Source organism: Musca vetustissima, unplaced genomic scaffold (genome assembly GCF_032173495.1).
Source record: "Musca vetustissima isolate MV318-11 ecotype Yass unplaced genomic scaffold, APGP_CSIRO_Mvet_v1 utg36280, whole genome shotgun sequence".
In the NCBI taxonomy this organism is placed as follows: Eukaryota; Metazoa; Arthropoda; class Insecta; order Diptera; family Muscidae; genus Musca; species Musca vetustissima.
This window is the reverse complement of record NW_026886571.1, coordinates 54,855-77,751: the sequence shown is the minus strand read 5'-3', so window position 1 is coordinate 77,751 and position 22,897 is coordinate 54,855. Positions and strand designations below refer to the sequence as shown.

At 33.3% G+C, this 22,897-nt stretch overlaps 3 protein-coding genes across 3 annotated transcripts; 2 read left to right on the top strand and 1 right to left on the bottom strand.

The window, feature by feature from the left end:
• Positions 1–4,582: 4,582 nt before the first annotated feature.
• Positions 4,583–5,959, bottom strand: LOC133334071 (uncharacterized). Its single transcript, XM_061542370.1, has one exon. The coding sequence runs from the start codon at positions 5,953–5,955 to the stop codon at positions 4,594–4,596; it is 1,362 nt and encodes a 453-aa protein (XP_061398354.1). The 5' UTR covers positions 5,956–5,959; the 3' UTR covers positions 4,583–4,593.
• A 4,948-nt stretch (positions 5,960–10,907) lies between these two features.
• Positions 10,908–11,502, top strand: LOC133334070 (mediator of RNA polymerase II transcription subunit 11). Its single transcript, XM_061542369.1, has 2 exons — positions 10,908–11,010; positions 11,066–11,502. The coding sequence occupies exons 1-2, from the start codon at positions 10,920–10,922 to the stop codon at positions 11,500–11,502; spliced, it is 528 nt and encodes a 175-aa protein (XP_061398353.1). The 5' UTR covers positions 10,908–10,919.
• A 5,688-nt stretch (positions 11,503–17,190) lies between these two features.
• Positions 17,191–18,413, top strand: LOC133334069 (2-oxoisovalerate dehydrogenase subunit beta, mitochondrial). Its single transcript, XM_061542367.1, has 3 exons — positions 17,191–17,967; positions 18,030–18,122; positions 18,186–18,413. Exons 1-3 carry the CDS (start codon positions 17,191–17,193, stop codon positions 18,411–18,413), a joined length of 1,098 nt encoding a protein of 365 aa, XP_061398351.1.
• The last annotated feature ends 4,484 nt before the right edge of the window (positions 18,414–22,897 follow it).

The following is a 22,897-nucleotide window of genomic DNA, read 5'->3' as shown; positions in this document are numbered from 1 at the left end:
AAAAATACCTACATCTGTGGTATATCAGAAAAATCTGATCGTTTTTACTAAACTAGAGTTAAGCCTTTTTTTCTTTTCTAGGACTCAAATAACCCGCTATAACTAAAATAAAACATTATTAATAAAATAAATAATATAAACATTGAACTTACATCTCACCAGAATAACAAAAATAACGCAAAAAAAACAATAGAAAGCAGCAAAACAAAGCGTTCGTTTTTATTTCTTTGAATTTTATTATGACATTATGGGCCTTAGAATCCTGCAAACCGACTATGTCAAATTCATGTTTAGTATTAACATGAATGTCTTATATGCAAATGAGATATGACAGGTACCAACACCGGCTACGCGACAGAATCTCCTTTTATATAGAATAGTTTTCTAAGTAGACGGCCTTCGGCCGGGGATTTAAGACTTTTTCCTATGGACAGGTACCAACACCGGCTACGCGACAGAATCTATAGAATAGTTTTCTGGGTCGCCGGCCTTCGGCCGGGGATATAGGACTTTCTCCTATGGACAGGTACCAACACCGGCTACGCGACAGAATCTCCTTTTATATAGAATAGTTTTCTGGGTAGCCGGCCTTCGGCCGGGGATTTAAGACTTTCTCCTATGGACAGATACCAACACCGGCTGCGCGACAGAATCTCCTTTTATATAGAACAGTTTTCTGGGTAGCCGGCCTTCGGCCGGGGATTTAAGACTTTCTCCTATGGACAGGTACCAACACCGGCTACGCGACAGAATCTCCTTTTATATAGAATAGTTTTCTGGGTAGCCGGCCTTCGGCCGGGGATTTAAGACTTTCTCCTATGGACAGATACCAACACCGGCTACGCGACAGAATCTCCTTTTATATAGAATAGTTTTCTGGGTAGCCGGCCTTCGGCCGGGGATTTAAGACTTTCTCCTATGGACAGGTACCAACACCGGCTACGCGACAGAATCTCCTTTTATATAAAATAGTTTTCTGGGTAGCCGGCCTTCGGCCGGGGATTTAAGACTTTCTCCTATGGACAGATACCAACACCAGCTACGCGACAGAATCTCCTTTTATATAGAATTGTTTTCTGGGTAGCCGGCCTTCGGCCGGGGATTTAATACTTTCTCCTATGGACAGGTACCAACACCGGCTACGCGACAGAATTTTCTTGTTTTTGTAGGGTTCTAAGGCTCATATCTTTTGATCCACAGCAGATACAGCCACATATCACACCATTTTGGAAAGGGCAAATTGTGGAGAGGGACTATAATGGACTTTTAGGGAGTTTTTCAAAAAAAATAGGGGCTGTGTCTCCAAAACGGTTTGAGATAATCATATCACTACTTATTGGAAAGGTATTTTTATAACCTTTAAAATGATACCCATTTTGTATTAATCGGATCCGTAGAACCGTTCATAAGTAAAAATTATAAGTACCCGGACCCGAACTTTCGGGTCAAATAACCGGGTACGTCCCCAAGAAAAAATATATCCCCATAATTAGGGTAAAAATACCTACATCTGTGGTATATCAGAAAAATCTGATCGTTTTTACTAAACTAGAGTTAAGCCTTTTTTTCTTTTCTAGGACTCAAATAACCCGCTATAACTAAAATAAAACATTATTAATAAAATAAATAATATAAACATTGAACTTACATCTCACCAGAATAACAAAAATAACGCAAAAAAAACAATAGAAAGCAGCAAAACAAAGCGTTCGTTTTTATTTCTTTGAATTTTATTATGACAGCCCGCAAATAAATATGACAACGTATCGATGACAACACCGATAATTATTAGAGATGACACCGATTTCTTCGCTGTTCAGAGAGTAGTTCGTGCTGAACAATGTTCAAAAATCATCGTTCCCTCTCACAATTTTGTGTGGGGAATCAAGTAATTCGTTCTTAATGCCATGTTCTGACGGGCATCCGAACAACGTAGTTCGCTCTCAGAATTACGTACATGAATTAACCCGTTCATACAACACTATTCATAATTCATATCATCAGAGTTTTTTATTTCAAACTTTTTGTTTCTTGTTTTACACCAAATATGTAACATATTTTAGTGAATTACATAGGGATCTAAATAGAAAAAATAATTCTCTTTCTCCTGACTATAGTATGAACCCATATCTATTTACTTTTCATTCATGTTTTCCATTTTTTCTGAAAATGTTGTTGTTTTTAATACATTTTTATATTTTCTCAATTCAAATGTCACATACCGTCACAAATAAAATTTTGGAGAATTTTTTGTTTGAGTTGCCCCACATTTGTTTCTTGTTTTGTACGCTAATTAGAACCAAGGGAAAAGAAATGCATATTGCATTATGTAGAAAACAAAATTTACATCCTGCTGCATATATAAAAACTATACAATTTTTTACTTTTCATTCATGATTTTCAATTTTACTGAAAAAGTTTGAAAATTTCATAAATATTTTCAAACTGTCAAAATTAATTTATTTTCGATAAATACTCTCAATTGTTAGGGATGGGACAAATTTATTGGTTATTCAGAGAGTGATTCGAATTGAACAACGTACAAAAGTCGGTGTTCGCTCAGACAATTTTGTATGGGGAACTAAGTAATTCCTTCATAATTAAGGGTCGAACAACGAATGAGAGAGCGAACAACGCTCGTCTGGACATGGCATAAGTAAGGGTCGAACAACGAATGAGAGAGCGAACGACACCCGTCTGTACATGGCATTACAGATGGCATATTAAAATCGCCAAGAAGCCAAGTCTCTGTAAATGCCACCTCATCTGTAATTACACATATCGTGTGTAATTTTTCATTGCATGTGTAGCCCATGTGTAGTTAGTGTCATGTGTATATCATGTGTAACATGGTACAATTATAAAAGGTAACAGCAAATCACAGCTGATTTGATTCCAACGTAATACTAGTGTCAATATGAATTTGAAATTATGTTTTTAAAAATCACCCAACAGGAAAATTGGGAACGCATACAATTTGAAATTGTTCTTTATTAAATGTGCTCCTGTATTCAATTTACTCAATCTGCCTGGTGGGAAAGTTTGAGGAAGCAAATCTTTCTTCAAGGAATAACTCGCTATTCCCAGCATTTTCATATGTGTTACACATATATATGGCAATGGCTCAATTGTAGGAAAGATGTTGAAGCGATAGAAATATAAATTTGATAGATTTTCATTCATGTTTTTCAATTTTTATTTTGAGGATTCGAAAATATTTCATTTTCAAAATAAAAATAATTTGATGATCATTTGTTTGTTTGTTTACATTTTTCTGTCAAATGAGTTGACACTAGTAGAACTTACAACAACAAATTTCCATGTGGTTGTTGTATCGTTTTTTGTACAACAACACTTGCTGTTACCTTCTATTATTATACCATGCATGTGTAATTTATTTTTAACGTTTTATAAGTCTGCTTTTCCACAGGCAGATTTTTATTTGGCAAATTTTTTGTTTTCTCTTTTGAAATGTTCGCTTGCTATTCCATTAGCAAATTTTTCTTTGCCAAATTTTGCGAATCAAAATACAAAAGAAAGAAAATAAAAGTCAAAAGTGTTTGCATTTTAAAGATTTTTTTAATATTTTATTTATTTTTTATATATTTTATCATATAAATGGCAAAAATTAAAAATTAAATTTCACTTGCACAAATTAAAGCAACAGATTTGTAAACAAAAGCCGGCTGTGTGTCAGTAAAGCGAATAGGTTCAAAAGAAAATGTCAACAAAATTGTTTTCAACGAACAGAGCAAAGCAGAATTTGCGTGTACGGCAAATTCTGAACAGGCAAATTTTTGTTTTTCTTCCTCGCACCCCTCTCGCCAACAAACTCAGTATTTGCCAAATAAAAATTTGCCTGTGGAAAAGCAGACTAACACTATAAATACAAAAATTAGTGCATGGCGGCAACATGCACTCTTAGAGGTCAAAAAGTTTGAACTTTATGAAAATTTGGAACCTGGAGTGTATTGGCAAAAAGTTTTTAATTTAAAAATTTCCTAGGAATTGGAACGAATTATTTCCAACATTAAAAAAGTTATTAACTTTCTTTTAATTCTTCCATTCTCAAATGCTTCTGCAGAAAGGATATTTATCTCCTTAAAAATTTGCAAATCAGATTTAAGAAACAAAATGTCTTCAGAAACTGTTGCTGCAATTTTATTTACAAAAGGAGGCGTACGTAGGAATGGAAATTGGAAGAACTAATCTTTTTTTTTTTCTTGAATAACTTGTATTTTTTTGGAATTAAATTTTTTAGTTATATATTATATACTTTTTGTATGGAATTTATTTATGTTTGTTTTTGTCCTACATAGTATTTATTAACAAAATAAAAAATGTTGATACAGTGTAATTTTTCCCCAAATGTGCAATTTTTGTATCCTCCATGTGTAATTTGTAGTTCCATTGGTGGCAACACTGCTGTAAATAATCGAGTTAATTTAGTGTTTAACCCCCTTTCAAAATTTTAACAAAATGTTGTCTTTTAACTTTTTTGTAAATTTATTGTTAGAGAAAATCTTTATTGAGAACAAAAACTGGAAAAGTTCGCAAACAAACCCTTTATTATACATTTCGTAATAAAAATTATTATTCACTTATTGAATAAGCTTTTCTTACAAATTTACTGTGTCGTGTTATACGAGACTCCTCTTGATCATGATCCGGTTCGAAGTCTGAATAGTTTGTCGATGATTTCATCAAAGCAAACGTTTTAAGGAAGTCTATCCTTGTATAGCTTCCAGAGGAATCTATTTTCGTATCGGATAAATTAGATCGGATATCACTTATAGTTGTTCTCTTTGGCATCGTTGAAGAACCGCAAGGTAATGACAAAGCATCGGTTAATTTCTCTTGTGATGTTAATAAATCTGCATTAGCTTTTTCTTCGATTAGTGATTGTCCACTACCAAACGTTGTTTTTGGTGAGCACTGGGAGGGACTTCTGGGTTGATCTAAATCCAGCACAATGTAATTAACTGCCGTGCCGTTTGGTACTAGATTTACTTGTTCAGACGATGAACTTAACGGAATTGTTTGTTGAGGTGTGTGCGCTTTGTTACTGAAACTAACATCAACATTCGCATATGATGGTTCTGATATAGCACATTTGGAACCATTCGTAATATTGCGTGTATTTGATGTCGCTGCAAACAAATCGATATTTGAATAAATTCGCTGAGTTTCCTTTACCAATGGAGTTAAAGCAGGGGCAGATTCATTTGGTGGTACATCCAATGATGAAGTTCTTAATAGTTTACTCACATTAACCTCGATGTCCTCAGTATTATTTTTGGCACACATATTGGATGCATTATCTTCAGTTGCAACAGAGATGGGTTGATCCATATATATGTTGTAACTATTATTGGTCGGATTAACATTGCTATACGGTGTTGTTGGTATATGAATAACTTCGGAGTTAGGAGGAAGATTAGCTAGTGCTTCAGATACATTTGAATTATCTATTGTACTTCTCTGTTCGATCACCGAACCTAATAACGAAGTTGGTTCCAGGTAATGATTTGTGTGGGGCATTTGTAGGTGGGAATCTAATCGATCAAATGCATTTGTGTGGTTACTAGGGTTTCCGTTGCGATCTCGATCCACACCAAATGACATCGAATTTATGTACCACTGAAATTTCGAGTATAGTTGATTAGCATTCCAACAGCGAAAAGTATAAATTCCAGGACCAGTTGTACAGCGCCGACCAGCCTCAAAACTAAACACATCGTCCGTCAATCCATACCTTCGGAGATGTTGCAATGCCCACGAAATGGGTTCATGGTTGGGTGCAATGAAAATAATTTCGTTTGGGGTTATTTCAAGTACTCCTTGTCCTGCTAATACCACCGACTGTTCAGATTGCACCCTCAAGACATTCACGTTATAAACATTATCTTTCTTTAAAGAAAATAATTGCTTATTGCTACTACTTATGCAGCCCATTTCATATTTTATTAAACGTATATACTTGTTTAAATTCCATTTTACTTATTTTTTAACTTCAATCCTTTATTATACACATTGTTCTGGACTTTTCATCGACTGAAAAAAAAAATTGAAAAACGTTCCACCGAATGGGAGGAGAAGACAAATGGTCCATAAATATGAACTCAAAGTGGTATAACCGAAATATTACGAATGAGGTGGAAGGGAGACTAGACTAAATTGTTTACGAATGAGGTGGGATAGAGACTAAATGGTAGCTGAATTGTACGGATGATGTGGGAGGGAGACATACACTGACAGCAACTGCACTGCACTGACATACTGAAATAATGTGTGACGGCGTTGTTATATGCATGTAGACACAGAAGTTTGCTGAAAAAATCACTTTTATTTTTTCTTAAATCAACATCTTTTTTTATTAAACACATACAAACGAAATAATAATTTGTAATTGTTGTCTTTTCATCCTTTTCTTTGACTTGCAATTGAAATATTTTCTTCCAACAATGTGTTTCATTCAAACAGCTGATTTACTTATGTTTCACATGCGAAAATAGAGCGCGTCCTATTCCGAAAAAAATACATATGTAATTGCATATCGTTTTGACACATTGAAATTTCCGTATGTTAAACATGACGAGTTCGATTTCCATATGCAAAAAGTGACAGCACATATGTAAAATACATATCGTGTAAAAACACCATAAGCTGTTTAAGAGTCTAAACGCAACCATAGAGTCTAGAGTCAGCGACAGTCGTTTGCCGTGTGTTTCTTATTGGCAATGGGAAATCGCGACGGCTGACGTTCGCGTCTGAGTCTAAACGCAACCATAGAGTCTAGAGTCAGCGACAGTCGTTTGCCGTGTGTTTCTTATAGGCAACGGGAAATCGCGACGGCTGACGTTCGCGTCTAGCGGCATGACGCTAGAATAGATTTTGAGTCTAAACGCAACCATAGAGTCTAGAGTCAGCGACAGTCGTTTGCCGTGTGTTTCTTATTGGCAACGGGAAATCGCGACGGCTGACGTTCTCGTCTAGCGGCATGAGAGTCTAAACGCAACCAGAGAGTCACGAGTCAGCGTCATACTTTTTCGCCGGCGTGAAAACCAAACGAAAGAGTTAGCGTTAGCGGCACAAAATGTCAATTATTTGTTTTCATTTTCTGACAGAAAATTTTACGTTGTACAAACCAAAATCAATTTATTATTTAATAAACAATAATGTCAAGGAACTTGGATAAAATTATTGAAAAATTATTTTTCTTCCATTTTATTATTAATTCCTTAAAAAAACATCCACAATCTTTGAAAATATTTGTTTTTTTTTTTTTTTTAAAGCACTGCCATATGTTTTAATATAAATTCTCATTGAAATTTGGTAGCACTGTTGATTTTTACCTAAAATATGGCAACTCAATTGAGAGCAAGAGAGAAATTTTGAGTATGACGCTGAGCAAAAATGAATAAAATCTATTCTAGCGTCATGCCGCTAGACGCGAACGTCAGCCGTCGCGATTTCCCGTTGCCAATAAGAAACACACGGCAAACGACTGTCGCTGACTCTAGACTCTATGGTTGCGTTTAGACTCTGACGCTAGAATAGATTTTATTCATTAATAATAAAATGGAAGACAAATAATTTTTTTCAATAATTTTATCCAAGTTCCTTGACATTATTGTTTATTAAATAATAAATTGATTTTGGTTTGCACAACGTAAAATTTTCTGTCAGAAAATGAAAACAAATAATTGATATTTTGTGCCGCTAACGCTAACTCTTTCGTTTGGTTTTCACGCCGGCGAAAAAGTATGACGCTGACTCGTGACTCTCTGGTTGCGTTTAGACTCTTATTCATTTTTGCTCAGCGTCATACTCAAAAATTCTCTCTTGCTCTCAATTGAGTTGCCATATTTTAGGTAAAAATCAACAGTGCTACCAAATTTCAATGAGAATTTATATCAAAACATATGGCAGTGCTGTTAAAAAAACAAATATTTTCAAAGATTGTGGATGTTTTTTAAGGAATTTATAATAAAATGGAAGAAAAATAATTTTTTCAATAATATTCCCCAAGTTCCTTGACATTATTGTTTATTGAATAATAAATTGATTTTGGTTTGCACAACGTAAAATTTTCTGTCAGAAAATGAAAACAAATAATTGACATTTAGCGCCGCTAACGCTAACTCTTTCGTATGGTTTTCACGCCGGCGAAAAAGTATGACGCTGAATCGTGACTCTCTGGTTGCGTTTAGACTCTAAGAGTCTAAACGCAACCATAGAGTCTAGAGTCAGCGACAGCCGTTTGCCGAGTGTTTCTTATTGGCTACGGGAAATCGCGACGGCTGACGTTCGCGTCTAGCGGCATGACGCTAGAATAGATTTTATTCATTTTTGCTCAGCGTCATACTCAAAATTTCTCTCTTGCTCTCAATTGAGTTGCCATATTTTAGGTAAAAATCAACAGTGCTACCAAATTTCAATGAGAATTTTTAACAAAACATATGGCAGTGCTGTTAAAAAAACAAATATTTTCAAAGATTGTGGACGTTTTTTAACGAATTAATAATAAAATGGAAGAAAAATAATTTTTTCAATAATTTTATCCAAGATCCTTGACATTATTGTTTATTAAATAATAGATTGATTTTGGTTTGCACAACGTAAAATTTTCTGTCAGAAAATAAAAACAAATAATTGACATTTTGTGGCGCTAACGCCAACTCTTTCGTTTGGTTTTCACGCCGGCGAAAAAGTATGACGCTGACTCGTGACTCTCTGGTTGCGTTTAGACTCTAAGGTGTAACAATCTAAAAATTGGGGTTTGGAATTTAATTGATTACAAAATTACATTAGTCGGTAAAAGTCGAAAAACGATTTTGAGCTGGTTTGGACTTTTTAGTCAGAGGCAAAAATCGAAACACGGTCAGAAGTCAATGCCGCACTAACTGCAATCTGAACGGCGTCACTTATACTTAGGCAATATCCAAACACTTGGCAACTATTTGCTACGCTACGTATTTTGTAGCATACTTTAAGGAGAAGTCATTATTTGTTAGTGCAAAAGCAGAGTTTTATTTTATTTACAAAATTAAATCCACTCCAAATCGCGATTTGCTCCAAATCCTATGCTAAAGGCGCGTTTAGACTGTGCCTTCTAAATCTACTCGATTTGTAAATCCGGATATCAAATCATAACTGTTTAGTATTCAAATGAAATGAAGTGGATTTGTCAGCTGTTATTTGTTTACGTAAACATACACATTTCACTGCTGTTATTATCTCTAAGGCAAATGGTTAATCATTATTTTCATAATTTTGTTAGGAACTGCTCTATATTAGGTCAGAAATGCAAAAACACATTTTTTTTTTAATTATAACAATCATGGTATAATATTAGAAGGTACAACAAACTATACAACAACCACATGGAAATTTGTTGTAAGGTATACTAGTGTCAACATCATTTGACAGAAAAATGTAAACATACAAATTATATTTATCTTGAAAATGAAATATTTTCCAATCCTCAAAATAAAATTTGTAAAACATGAATGAAAATCTATCAAATTTATATGTCTATAGCTTCCACATCTTTCCTATAATTGAGTCATTGCCATACGTGTAACACATATGAAAATGCTGGGAATAGCGAGTTGTTCCTTGAAGAAAGATTTGCTTCCTCAAGCTTTCCCAGCAGTCAGATTGAGTATATTGAATACGATAGCACATTTAATAAGGAACAATTTCAAATTTTATGTGTTCCCAATTTTCCTGTTGGGTGATTTTTAAAAACATAATATTGACACTAGTATTACGTTGGAATCAAATCAGCTGGGTTTTGCTGTTACCTTTTATAATTGTACCATGTACGTCGACTTACCCTTCGCCCCTTTTTATGTAGACAATTTGCCTCCAATTAGTATACTTCCAGCGATATCTAAAGTTGCTCAGCACTTAATGAAATTCCAAATTTTAGAGTACATTAATGGTAGGAAATTGTTGACCAATCGTCACTATGGTTTTAGTGGTGGTCATAGTACTGCTACATATATGATCCACCTTACGGATACCATTAGGGAAGCAGTTGGTGGCAGTAATTACGGTGTATTAGTGAGAAAGCTAAAAAATAATTTTATGTTCTGTCACACTGCTTGTATGTTGACTTTTTTTGGTGTATATCGCGACGTTCTCAGTTTGTTCAATTTAATGGAAGTTTTTCTGGGTCCACCTATTTCTTGTACCATGGCCTATAAATAAGGTCACCCAGGGAAACCAGCTGGAAATCGATACCTCTCAAGTTTGCTGTCAAAATGCATTATTGTGAATTGACTTCCATTATGAAAACGTAAACATAGTCGATATTTTTGACATTAGACTTTAGAAAAAACAGCTGTTTTCCGATTTCGATTGCTATCTTGGTGACCTTATTAATAGATCTTGGTAAACATAGTCGAAATTTTTGACATTAGACTTGGTACAATACAAGATCTATTAATAAGGTCACTAAGATAGCAATCGAAATCGGAAAACAGCTGTTTTTTCTCAAGTCTAATGTCAAAAATTTCGACTTTTTTTACGTTTTCATAATGGAAGTCAATTCACAATAATGCATTTTGACAGAAAACTTGAGAGGTATCGATAATCAGCTGGTCTCCCTTGGTGACCTTATTTATAGGCCATGTATTGTACCAAGAGTGGAACCATGATGCAATAATAAGGTGATGTATCAAAACAAAGACATTTGTTTTTCTCGATTATCTGTCAAAATTTTCCATATAGTAGAAATTACGCACTTTGACTACCTATTCATTGTACCATGAGTGGAACCGTTTTTGTTAGGCTATCACTTCGAGTGAATGACAAATGTTGTGAACGCCGGCGAAGCCACAATGGCATCGTTATCTACAAAAAAACAAAATAAACATTGTTTATGTCTATTCTATTAAGCATTGTAAACCATGAATTCCCTAGAAAAGATGAATCCTTTAGACAAGATACAAGTTCTTGATGATATTGAGAAAGAGATTATTTTATGTTTGCAAAGTGCAGGTTTGTGATTTTGTGTTTACAATTTATTATTTTATAACGTAGTTCAACATTACAGGTCAGGCACTACAAGAACTGAGCAAAGAAAAATCTTCGCAAAAAAGCGCAGAGACTCAGACGGCTCAGTTTCTAAAATCACTGCAAAATGTTGAAATGAAACTCAGCGAACAAATTAATTATTTAACGCAAGTATCAACAGGTCAGCCTCATGAAGGTTCTGGATACGCTTCCGCGAAAGTTCTTCAAATGGCATGGCATCGAATATCACACGTACGTTCAAGAGTAAGGGAATTAGAAGAAACAAAAGCAAAATATACACATGCCGCTAGGCAACAACAACAGCAAAGACAGCAACAGCATGCTGCCGCTGCAGCCCTGCAACAACAAATTGCGCAACAACAGTCTCTACAAGATTCAAATATTGGGGCAAGCTCAAATCAAGGTTCAGGACTAATGTCACAAAATATTGTAAATAATCAAGGCGGAGGAAACTAAATTTTGTAGTTTTTATAAATATTATTTTATATGTATACTTTATTTGAAATAAATATTAGTCAACTATTTCAAAGGAATCTATACAACTGTATAGTAACTGTATGGTTTGTGCTGAAAATAGATGTAGTTCTATTTTACCTGTTAAAAGTGGTGTGCCTCAGGGGTCGGTTTTGGGCCCGCTACTTTTTATTTTATTTCTTAACGATCTTTTTTCAGAGCTGAGTTTTTTTTTGTGAACCATTTGCTTTTGCTGATGATGTTCAGTTGTTATTCAAAGGAGATTGTCGTTTTGCATCAGTGTTTCAGTCAATGATGGATTGTGCAATGAAGGTTTTATACGGCTGGGTAACTAGAAACTCTTTGTGTTAACTCTTCGAAAACAAAAGCGCTTTTTTTGGTTCGTTTACTAATAGTTTTGTATCTGTTGCCTATGATGGTAGATATATTGAATTTGTCTCCGAATTGCTGTGCCTTGGGGTGGTCATTGATGATAAATTGAGTTTTGGAAAGCACATTAATATGATTGCATTCCAGATGAATTCTTCCCTTCGGGGTCTTTATGCCACGGATTTAGCTGTGCCATTTTTTCTTAGGAAGCGGTTGGCTTTTGCATTGGTTTTGCCCGCTTTTCTATACTGTTTGGAAGTTTACTCCGGTTCTAGTTCCTTTAATATGCGTCTCATTCAGTTGGCTGTTAACAGAGTTATCCGGTATGTGTATAGATTGATTACCCGTACCCATGTCACGCCATATGTAATTGACTTCTTTGGTTGTTCTTTTCATTCTTATATTGATTCACGTTTGCTACTTAGTTTTTTTTTAAATGGTTAAGAATCAGTGTCCTCAATTTTTGGTAAGATGCTTTGTTTTTTGCTCGTCTACTAGGCGCAATCAGCTACAGATTCCCGTTGTACACCATCGAATGAATGATTCGTTTTTAGTTCGTGTTGCGCGGCTGTACAACGCTTTACCCATTGAATTAAAAAAATTCAGTATTACCACGATCACGTTTTATAAAAGGCTTGTTCGTCACCTTGTATGATAATTTTTTTTTCCGAATTGCACATTTGTATGGCGAGTATAGACTGCCATAGGTAAAATTTATATTATAGTTATTTTTTAAGAACTCTTTATGTATAGAATTTTAGTTTTATTTTTTTATGGATTTAGTTTGGATATGTCTGAAATGTCCGTTTGTTGCGCCATGTACAGACGAGCGTTGTTCGCTCACTCATTCCTTCTTCGACCCTTAATTATGAAGTAATTACTTAGTTCCCCATACAAAATTTTCTGAGCGAACACCTACTTTTGTACGTTGTTCAATTCGAATCACTCTCTGAATAACGAAGAAATTTGTCCCATCCCTAACAATTGAGAGTATTTATCGAAAATAAATTAATTTTGACAGCTTGAAAATATTTATCAAATTTTCAAACTTTTTCAGTCAAATTGAAAATGATGAATGAAAAGTAAAAAATTGTCTACGAAAATTGTATGCAGAAAGATCTAAATTTAGTTGTCTAGATAATGCAATATGCATTTCTTTCCCATTTGTTCTAATTAGCGTACAAAACAAGAAACAAATGTGGGGCCACCCAAAAAAAACTCTCCAATTTTTTATATGTGACATTTGAATTGAGAAAATATAAAAATTTATGAAAACAACAATATTTTCAGAAAAAATGGAAAACATGAATTAAAAGTTAATAGATATGGGTTCATACTATAGTCAGGAGAAAGAGAATTATTTTTTCTATTTAGATCAACATGTGATTCATGCAAATATGTTACAATTTTGGTTAAAACAAGAAACAAAAAGTTAAAAAAAAAAAACTCTAATGACATGAGTTAAGAATAGTGTTGTATGAACGGGTTAATTCATGTACGTAATTCTGAGAGCGAACTACGTTGTTCGAATGCCCGTCAGAACATGGCATTGGAGTACACCTTTTTCACATGTTATTCAAAACATATCAAATGTAATTCGAGAATTCCATTTGCAATTCACAACATATAATTTGCAATTCGAGAATTCCATTTGCAATTCACAACATATCAGCTGTAATTCGAGAATTTCATTTGTAATTCCTAGAATACCTTTCGAAATTCATAGAATTCCATTTGAAATTCATAATCTTCCATTTGAAATTCATAATCTTCCATTTGAAATTTCAAGTATTTGCGTTTGAAATTCATAAAATTCCACTTGATATTAATAAAATTCCATTTGAAATTTAAATAAATCCATTTGAAATTCTTAACATTTGATTTGAAATACATAATATTCCATTTGTTTTTCATAACATTTAATTATAAATTCGAAAAATATTATTGGTAACACAAAAGGAATATGTATGAATTTGAAATGAATGTTATGAATTACAACTGAAATTTAATGAATTACAAGTCAAATGTAATGAATTTCAAATTGGATTCTTTGAATTTCAAATGGATTTCTTTCAATTTCAAATGAAACTCTACGAAATTCAAATTGAAATATTCGAATTACGAATGACTTTTTTTAAATTTCAAATGTAATTTTTTGAATTTCATACAAAAAGTTTAAAATTACAAATGAAATGTTGTGAATTTCAAATTACATACTCGAATTACAAGTGAAATGTTATGAATTGCAAATTGAGTTTTCGAATTACAAATGAAATTCTCGAATTGCAATTGAAATGTTTTGAATAACATTTGAAAAAGGTGTAGTTAATTTATATTGTTATTCGTAATGTGTCATCTTATTCGGCCTGAAGGCTTTGTATACATGTTATTGTTGAATAAAAATTAAATTAATTAATTGAGAACGTCTGGAACGATTTGGCTTAAATGTTTTTCGGTTTTCTGTAATTGATGTGGACATTTTTGAGAAAAATCCGCGAATATTTTACAAACAATGTTGCATATACACGCATTTTATATGGAGCTTTTATCATTTTGTTCTTTTTTTAATTACATCTGTGAACTATGGAAAAATATCAAAATATTTTTATTTTCTACAATCAATTGGATTGCCATTGCCTTGAAAACATCTATATTTAATAAGTATGTCGTTCAGGGAATGCCGATTTTGAAACGGGATTTATTTTGTTTGAATATAGAGTAACTTTGGGGTAATGTGGACTTGGCACCTAATGTGAACCACCCCCATATCTTAGAAAAGGCTTGAAATAGGACAAAGCCGCGGAACCTTTTCATTAAAAATAGTTACAAATACGCGTTTTTCTGAAAACAGTGTTTTTATGAATGGCGGGTGCGACAACAACCACTAGTCCAATCGGTTCCAATTTTTTAAACGTTACTCTGTGAGTATATAGCTTACGCATGAACTAGGACAAATCCTTGAATTTTTTATTCTTCTGGAAGGTCAATTATTACAACTCAACTAAAATATCGTCGTAATTTTAATGTCCGGACAGCACCCAGTCACAACATGATTAGTAACTTAGTCTCCCGTTTTGAGTAACATGGAAGACAGCACCCAGTCACAACATGATTAGGAACTTAGTCTCCCGTTTTGAGGAACATGGAAGAATGTTAGATCTTCTAGGAAGAAGATGAAACCGATCTGTGGGCAATGAAGCAGTTGTGGAGGTTGTACGACAGAGTGTAAACGAAGATCCATCAGTCTCTACTCGTCGTCGTTGTACTCAATTGGGAATCTCCAGAACATCTCTGCAAAGAATTTTGCAGCGGGATCTTAAAATGTTTCCGTATAAAATTCAAATGGCACAGCAACTGCTCCCCCAAGACCATCAGACACGCCTGCAATATGCTATTCGAATAATTTTCAGAAATTGTGATTTAGCTTGGCCTCCACGTTCACCAGATTGGACCCCTTCAGTCTTTTTTGTGGGGCTATTTGAAGGAAGTTGTGTATATCAATAAACCCCAAACAATTCAAGAGCTTAAGCATAACATTCAAGCAGAAATAAACAAGAAACTCTACGCCCAGTAATGGAAAATGTGGTAAAAAGAGCCAAGAAAATGGACACCAGTTGAGAGTTGTTATATTTCACACTTAAATATAAAAAAATTTTAAACAAAAATATTTAAAAACATAAAAAATAAAAATAAAAAAATTACAGTTATTTTTAATCCTTCAGTCCTTTTTGGACCACCCTGTATTATTAAAAATCGTTTTTTCTTTGTGCATAATATTCAAATTTTTCATCCATTAACAAATCAAAACGAAATTATGTGTTCGAAAAAAAAAACACCAAAAAGAAGGAACAACTCTTGTTTAGTAAAAACGATCAGATTTTTCTGAAATTTTTTCCAGAGGTAGGTATTTTTACCCTAATTATGGGGATATCTTTTTTCTTGTGGTATCATTTTAAAGGTTATAAAAATAGCTTTCCATTGAGTGGTGATATGATAGTTATTTCAAACCGTTTTGGAGATACAGTAAAAAAATTGGTTTTGGTCTCCGATTTTTTTGAAAAAGTTCCTAAAAGTCGAACTTGGGTCCATTATAGTCCCTTTCCAATCATAGACCTCAAATGATAGACCAACAATTTGCCCTTTCCAAAATTGTGCGGTATGTGGCTGTATTATTTGTGGATCAAAAGTTATGGGCCTTAGAATATAATTTACAAAATTTATTTGTTGTTTTTTTTGGTGATTAAATTCCTTATTTTTGATGGCGGGCATGATAACTCCTCACTGGTACATCGGAATCTGAAAATTCCAACGTGGTTAGAAAGAGTTCATGTATTATTGACATCGCTCAAAAAATAACAAGATGGCGGCCTTAATTTTTTTTGGAAATTCGCCTTTTTTTGACTCCCAGAGAAACGTATTAAAATTTGGAACCGATGGGATTATTAGTTTTTGAGTTATCGTGCCCGCCATTCGTAAAAACACTGCCTCGGGAAAAATGCGTTTAAAGTTTGAGAATCATTCTTGCCATCACTTGATGCTAACACGATAAATCGCCTATATCTTCAAGAGTTGATGAGATTTTCACTTGATGAGATTTTCACATTCTTGAATTAGTGTAGATTTGAAAACTAACTAAAAATTTTTGACACCAAGAATGGGGGGTCTCCTTAAATCCCCGTCCGGAGGCCGGCCACCCTAAAAAGTATTCTACTTAACAGGAGATTCTGTTCCGTAACCGGTGTTTGTGTCTGTCCATAGGAGAATGTCCTATATCCCCTGCCGAAGGATGGTCACCCAAAATATATTCTATTTAACAGGAGATTCTGTCGCGTAGACGGTGTTGGCGTTTGTTCATAGGAGATAGATTTAAAGAGTATCTGTCCATCGGTGAAAGTCTTGAAACACCGGCTGAAGGCTGGCCACCCATAAAAAACATTATATTTATAAAGGGTATTCTGCTATTAAAAAAAAAACATTACATTTAAAATGAGATTCAGTAAGATCGATCCGCTTCGTGAACTAGATTGCTCAACTCTACCAGCTGGCCTGGATGACCTTATTTATAGGCCTTGTTTTTTACTTGAATTCGATGTGCAATGTTGCCAACCATGAGAAATACAATTTGACAGATGATCAAAAAAAAAAACAGATGTTTTGTTTTGATACATCACCTTATTAAAGCATCATGCCCCTGACCATATGTACATTTTAGAGGTGGCAACCCTATAGACATGTTGCATAACCCTAAGATAATAATAATATTATTTTGCTATTCCGTGTTGTTAGCTTAAACGCAAAATAATGAATCGATACAGTAGAGCACTGTTTAGTATTTTAAAAAACGACCAAGTCCCACAATTGACACGATCACACTTCACATATTATCCAGATAAATATGTTAAAGATGTGGCAGTTCAAGGTGTTCAAAAAATGAACATGTTCCAAGCCATAAACAGTGCTATGGATAAGGCATTGGAAGAAGATGAAAGTGCTTTACTGTTTGGTGAGGATGTTGGATTTGGGGGAGTATTTAGATGTTCGATAAATCTTCGTGATAAGTATGGAAAAGATAGAGTTTTCAATACTCCCTTATGTGAACAAGGAATAGCCGGTTTTGCTATTGGTGTCGCAAACACTGGGGCAACAGCAATCGCGGAAATACAATTTGCGGACTACATATTTCCAGCATTTGATCAAATCGTGAATGAGGCGGCAAAATATCGGTATAGGAGCGGAGGTATATTTGATTGTGGATCTCTTACATTCCGTGTTCCTTGTGGAGCTGTTGGCCACGGTGCTCTATATCATAGCCAAAGCCCTGAAGCCTATTTTGCCCATACTCCCGGCTTGAAAGTAGTAGTTCCCAGAGGTCCAATAAAAGCCAAAGGATTGCTATTGGCATGTATCAAAGATAAAAACCCATGTATAGTCTTCGAACCAAAAACGTTATATCGAGCGGCGGTTGAGGAAGTCCCAGTTGGAAGTTATGTTTCGGAAATAGGAAAAGCAGACATCCTTCGCAAAGGTAGCGATATTACACTCATTGGTTGGGGTACACAAGTTCATGTCCTATTGGAGGTATTTCTAAGTGTTCCTATTTATAGTTGACAAAGTAAATAATTACTGTATTTATTGTCTAGGTCGCTGAGATGGCTAAAAAGGATCTAAATGTTGACTGTGAAGTCATAGATTTGGTTTCCATTCTACCGTGGGATAGAGAGACTATCGCTAATGTATGTGAGACACATATTATAAGAAAAATATTTATATAATGCATATAAAATTACATTTTCTAGTCGGTGAAAAAAACTGGACGTGTTATCGTGTCCCACGAAGCTCCGTTAACACAGGGATTCGGCTCAGAAATTGCTGCATATATTCAAGATAAGTGTTTCCTCCACTTGGAGGCGCCCGTTAAGCGCGTAACAGGGTGGGATACACCATTTCCTCACGTCTTTGAACCTTTTTACTTACCGAACAAACTGAGATGTCTTTCGGCAATTAAGGAATTGATAAATTATTAAAGATTTTAAACAAATTTAGAATATGTAACTATATACATAAAAGGTAACGGATGCATTTATTTACAAATATATTTTACGAATATACAGATTAAAAAAATAGTTTTATTATATGTAACTTAAGATTTATAATGTTTTTAAATAACCATGTAGTTAAACATGATGTCATAATCGGATTAAAAGGCAGAAAGATAAACATGTGAACGTATTATTTATGAAATTACCTACAAAGAATTACAACCAAATACCTCTATACATGGTATCCCTGCAAGCATTTGGAAGTGAGTTTCTAACTCCCTCTCCAAATAATTATCTACTTCGACACTTATTTTTTGTAAAAGGGTGATACTTCGTAATTTTACAATAACAAATGAATTGTTATCCAATTTCTATCGTCTGTAGTAACTACTTAGTTAAATCAAATGTCATTGAATAAAAATTTTTGGATATTTCTGAATTTTCATTATAAAAAATCTTCGGCCGGAAACATTTTTGATTGCTGTATCAAATAATATAGAAAGATGCGGAAAAGTATTACTGACGGCTTTCCCTTAAATTTAATAATGGACACAATTAACAAAGGTTTATTTTATAATACAAACTGCAAACATGAATTCTGAAATATATATATATATATATATATATTATATGCAGAAAATTTAATATACTTAGAACAAACCAATGGTCAGCAAATGATTTATCATGAAATTTCAACCATTAAACAAGTTAATTTGAGTTATATTATTATTATTAATTGATCAATTGATTTAACTATATAATTTTTTAAAAGCCGCTGCCGGCGATTATCAGTACATAAAACGGTCAAATTGATTAAATTGTTAAGTATTAACAATCATTTTTTATGTTTAAAAGTTAAATTAAAAACTAAAGCAATTTTTATGCAAAACTTACATATAATTTTCTTAAATCTTAAAGATGTTAAAAGTCGGAGTGTTTTTGAACATCAAATTGAAATAAAAAGTCTAAAAGGAACCATGGAAATCTTTTTAAAGGAAACTAACAAAAATCAAGTGGCCACACAGATGTTAATTACATCACTTACGGAGTAAGTAATTACTCTAAAGAATGAGATTATACATTCTATAATGCCTGCTTCCTTAGAAAAAGAATTGCAATTGTTGCCATAGCTGCCATTTTATGCTTTCGACTATTTTAAATATTTTTATGCAAAACTTCTAAAAGAAGATGAAGTTCGGGATCAATCGGTAATAATATAAAACTTTTATCATAATTTCTGCCACCGTTCTAAATACAATTTTTTTACAGAAAATATTAATATATCGTGTTGGGGGAAGAGAAATGTCATCATTTGTTAAATTAGCAATTAAAGCTGTTATAAGTGATCAAAAAGCAATTGAAATAACATGGCGTGGAAATATACAAAAACCCAGTTTTCAGCGAGTTACTACATATAATATAATAAGAGGCAAGTCAGCTTACTTATTTGTTAATTTGAAATTTTACAGATATGTGCCATTTTAAATTTTCCCAGACGTCGTTGTTGGACCTAAACAAAGTTTATCAACAACATATTTTACACGCTCGCGATAGAATACACAAAACCGAACCGAAGACTGTAAATCAATAAAATTCTTGAAAAAATAACTTTTATTGTAATTTAACTAAATAATGTTTTTAGCTATGCTTAGTATTAACCTTAACTTCAATTTTATGTTTATTTAGCGTTAAATGCTCAAAATTTTATGCATAATATACGTTACTCATTATTGTTATTGCAATTGCAATTACTCATTCATACAAGTATTTTATTTCCTTTGGGTATCAAAAAGTCACTACCAGTCGATATAGTATTTTAAAAAATACGGTTATTGAAGAAATGAAGCACGCATTCGTCACCTCTTAAACGTATCTTCTTAGTGAAAGTTGAAAGTAACTAAGGCGATAATATTTAAGTTAACAAAACAGTGTCATTTTGGAGTGTCGCTTTATTAACTTCAAATTGTGACGAAGAAGATACTTTTCAAAGGTAACGAGTACGTGGTTCATTTCTTCCCAAACGGTATAACTTATTTGTTAAAAATACGATATCGCCTACGAGTGTTTTCATCGCCTGGTAGTAACTTTTTGGATATTTTTTGAATAGAAAATGCTTGCTGAGATAATTCTAGAAGGTAACAGCAACTCGCAGCTGATTTGATTACAACCTAATAATCGTTTCAATTTTTATATGACAAATTATGTTTTTAAAAAAGAAAATATCATCCTCAACAACCCTGTCGTGATTGTTGATCAATTTTATTGTGCTCTATACTTATATTTACTCACATACTTATAGAAAAAATACAAAAAAAAATCGTTATTAAAAATTCTGGTCACAAATTTTAGGAAGCTTCTGCTACACTGCTGATATATGTTAACTGTACAATTAAAACTTAAATATGGGGCAAATAATAGACTCCAGTTTTAAGAAACCTTTAATACGTTAGAATTAATACTAAAATTGTCATTGTCAAAACTAGAATTCTTGATGATTATCTTGATTATCAACACCTCAATTGTGTGCAAAATATTCAATAGGTAGATTAATAATTTTTTGGCTAATTATTTGAAAATGTATGAAGTTAAGAAAAAATTAAACAATTTGGGTCAACCTGTTTTATTTATCTATATATATATATATATATATATAAATGGAGCAAGAAAAATGTATACTAACGCATCATTTGAGAACGGCTGGACCGATTTTACTCAAAATTAATTTCAGTTGTAGCTAATTACGGTGGAAGGTTTTTATGAAAAAAAAAAAATTGAAAAAAATCCGCGGAAATTGACTTAAAATTTCTGTTAGTAGTCTGTAATTGACGTGGAAAGGTTTTTATGAAAGAACATTTTGAGAAAATCCGCGAAAATGTTGCAAAATATATTTTGAAAGATATTAGCATTTTCACACATTTTATATCGAACCTTTCATCTCTTCGTAGTTCTTTTTGGAGATATTTTGGGCGGAAAGATATACTTTAAGTAATTGTCAATTATGGAAAATTCTCAAAATATGTTAATTTTCTACAATTTATTGGATTATCATTGCCTTGAAAAAACTATCTAAATATGTGTATAAAATAGAACCAATAGACGCAAAAACCGCTGAACAGATGTTAATGAGATTTACACAGTATGTCATGACGTGTCCTGAAAGTAAAATAGGATATATAAACTTCTAAAATTCCGCGTGGATGCAGAGTTATGTCATCAATAGTGAACACACCTCAAAATTTCTGTACATTAATATGCGTATATCTTTATAAAGGTAATAGACACCGCACAGTGGGGAAAAAATACAGATCTAGCGCGCAGAAAATAAAAGTAGATGTTTTACTGTATGTTTATCGATATTTTTGATAAGAATAGATTTAGATGGACAATTTTAATTATTTTATGAAAAAATTAACCCATTAAGCGCCGATTTTTTTTTAGAAAAAACTTAAGTTTTTAGGTGAAAATTACTATTTTGAAGCATTTGAAACATTTTTAAATAAGCAACATTTTTCGTTATAACTAATAGTACGCCTAAAATGGGAGCTTCTTTCAAAAATTCCGAAACATTTGGAGGGTAAAAAGTGGGTTAAGGGCAAACACTATTGTTATTATATATATCTTTATTATTGTTAATATTACATATCTAAAACATTAAATTATATAGTAGTAGTTTAAGGACTTCTTCAGATAGTGGCTCACTATATCGATGGTTAAGAGATGTACTACGAGACAAACTTGATATTTTTGGGTCAGAAGAAAATAGCAACCTATTGAAAAGATCCCTCATTGTTTCCTCACGACTAATTTTTCTGGTGTACAGTTCCCTGTAGTTCCGAAAGTCCTTATTTCTGGATTCCATGGCTTCTTCAGACAACATTCCTATGGGCAAAGCTGCACATTTAATTATATCAGCTCCATGCACTAATATTTTGTGTATGCTTGAAGGCATATAGAACCAAGGATATAATTCCACGAAAAAAATAAATGTTTCCTCAGTAAATTTTTCAAATGACTCTGCGTTAATAGCATACCCACAGGCCATAGTTGAAAGGATGACACTACAATTTTTAATTAATTTTTCATCAACACCAGTTATCGACGATGCCAAGCCAGGTTGGCTAAAAAACGTCTAGCAGTATTGCCATCGTTTGTTGTTCCGGATACTGACTTAGGTGTATCAACAATAATGTGCATTACTTCCTTCAAATCATTAATGATACGTGCCTTCCTTTCTTCGAAAAGTGGCCGATCGGAGCTATTAATTTTGCACTTTTTCAAAACCAGACGGTATGAAATGTGCAATATACATCCTAAACAACGAATCCTTGCATGTAAGGTCATTGGAAAACCCATAACAGGTATAATAAAAGTCGATAAACTCCACCTCCACGCACAAAATTTCCGTTTGCTTATAGCGAAAACCATATATGTAGGTAAAACCATGTATATATGAATGTTACACCAATGAT

Bases quoted from the DNA above. Each gene is read 5' to 3' on its own strand.
- LOC133334071 (XM_061542370.1), bottom strand. From the start codon at position 5,955: ATGGGCTGCATAAGTAGTAGCAATAAGCAATTATTTTCTTTAAAGAAA.
- LOC133334069 (XM_061542367.1), top strand. From the start codon at position 17,191: ATGAATCGATACAGTAGAGCACTGTTTAGTATTTTAAAAAACGACCAA. The intron at 17,968-18,029 runs GTATTTCTAAGT...TTTATTGTCTAG, and splicing joins AAGTTCATGTCCTATTGGAG to GTCGCTGAGATGGCTAAAAA. The intron at 18,123-18,185 runs GTATGTGAGACA...TACATTTTCTAG, and splicing joins ATAGAGAGACTATCGCTAAT to TCGGTGAAAAAAACTGGACG.
- LOC133334070 (XM_061542369.1), top strand. From the start codon at position 10,920: ATGAATTCCCTAGAAAAGATGAATCCTTTAGACAAGATACAAGTTCTT. The intron at 11,011-11,065 runs GTTTGTGATTTT...TCAACATTACAG, and splicing joins TTTATGTTTGCAAAGTGCAG to GTCAGGCACTACAAGAACTG.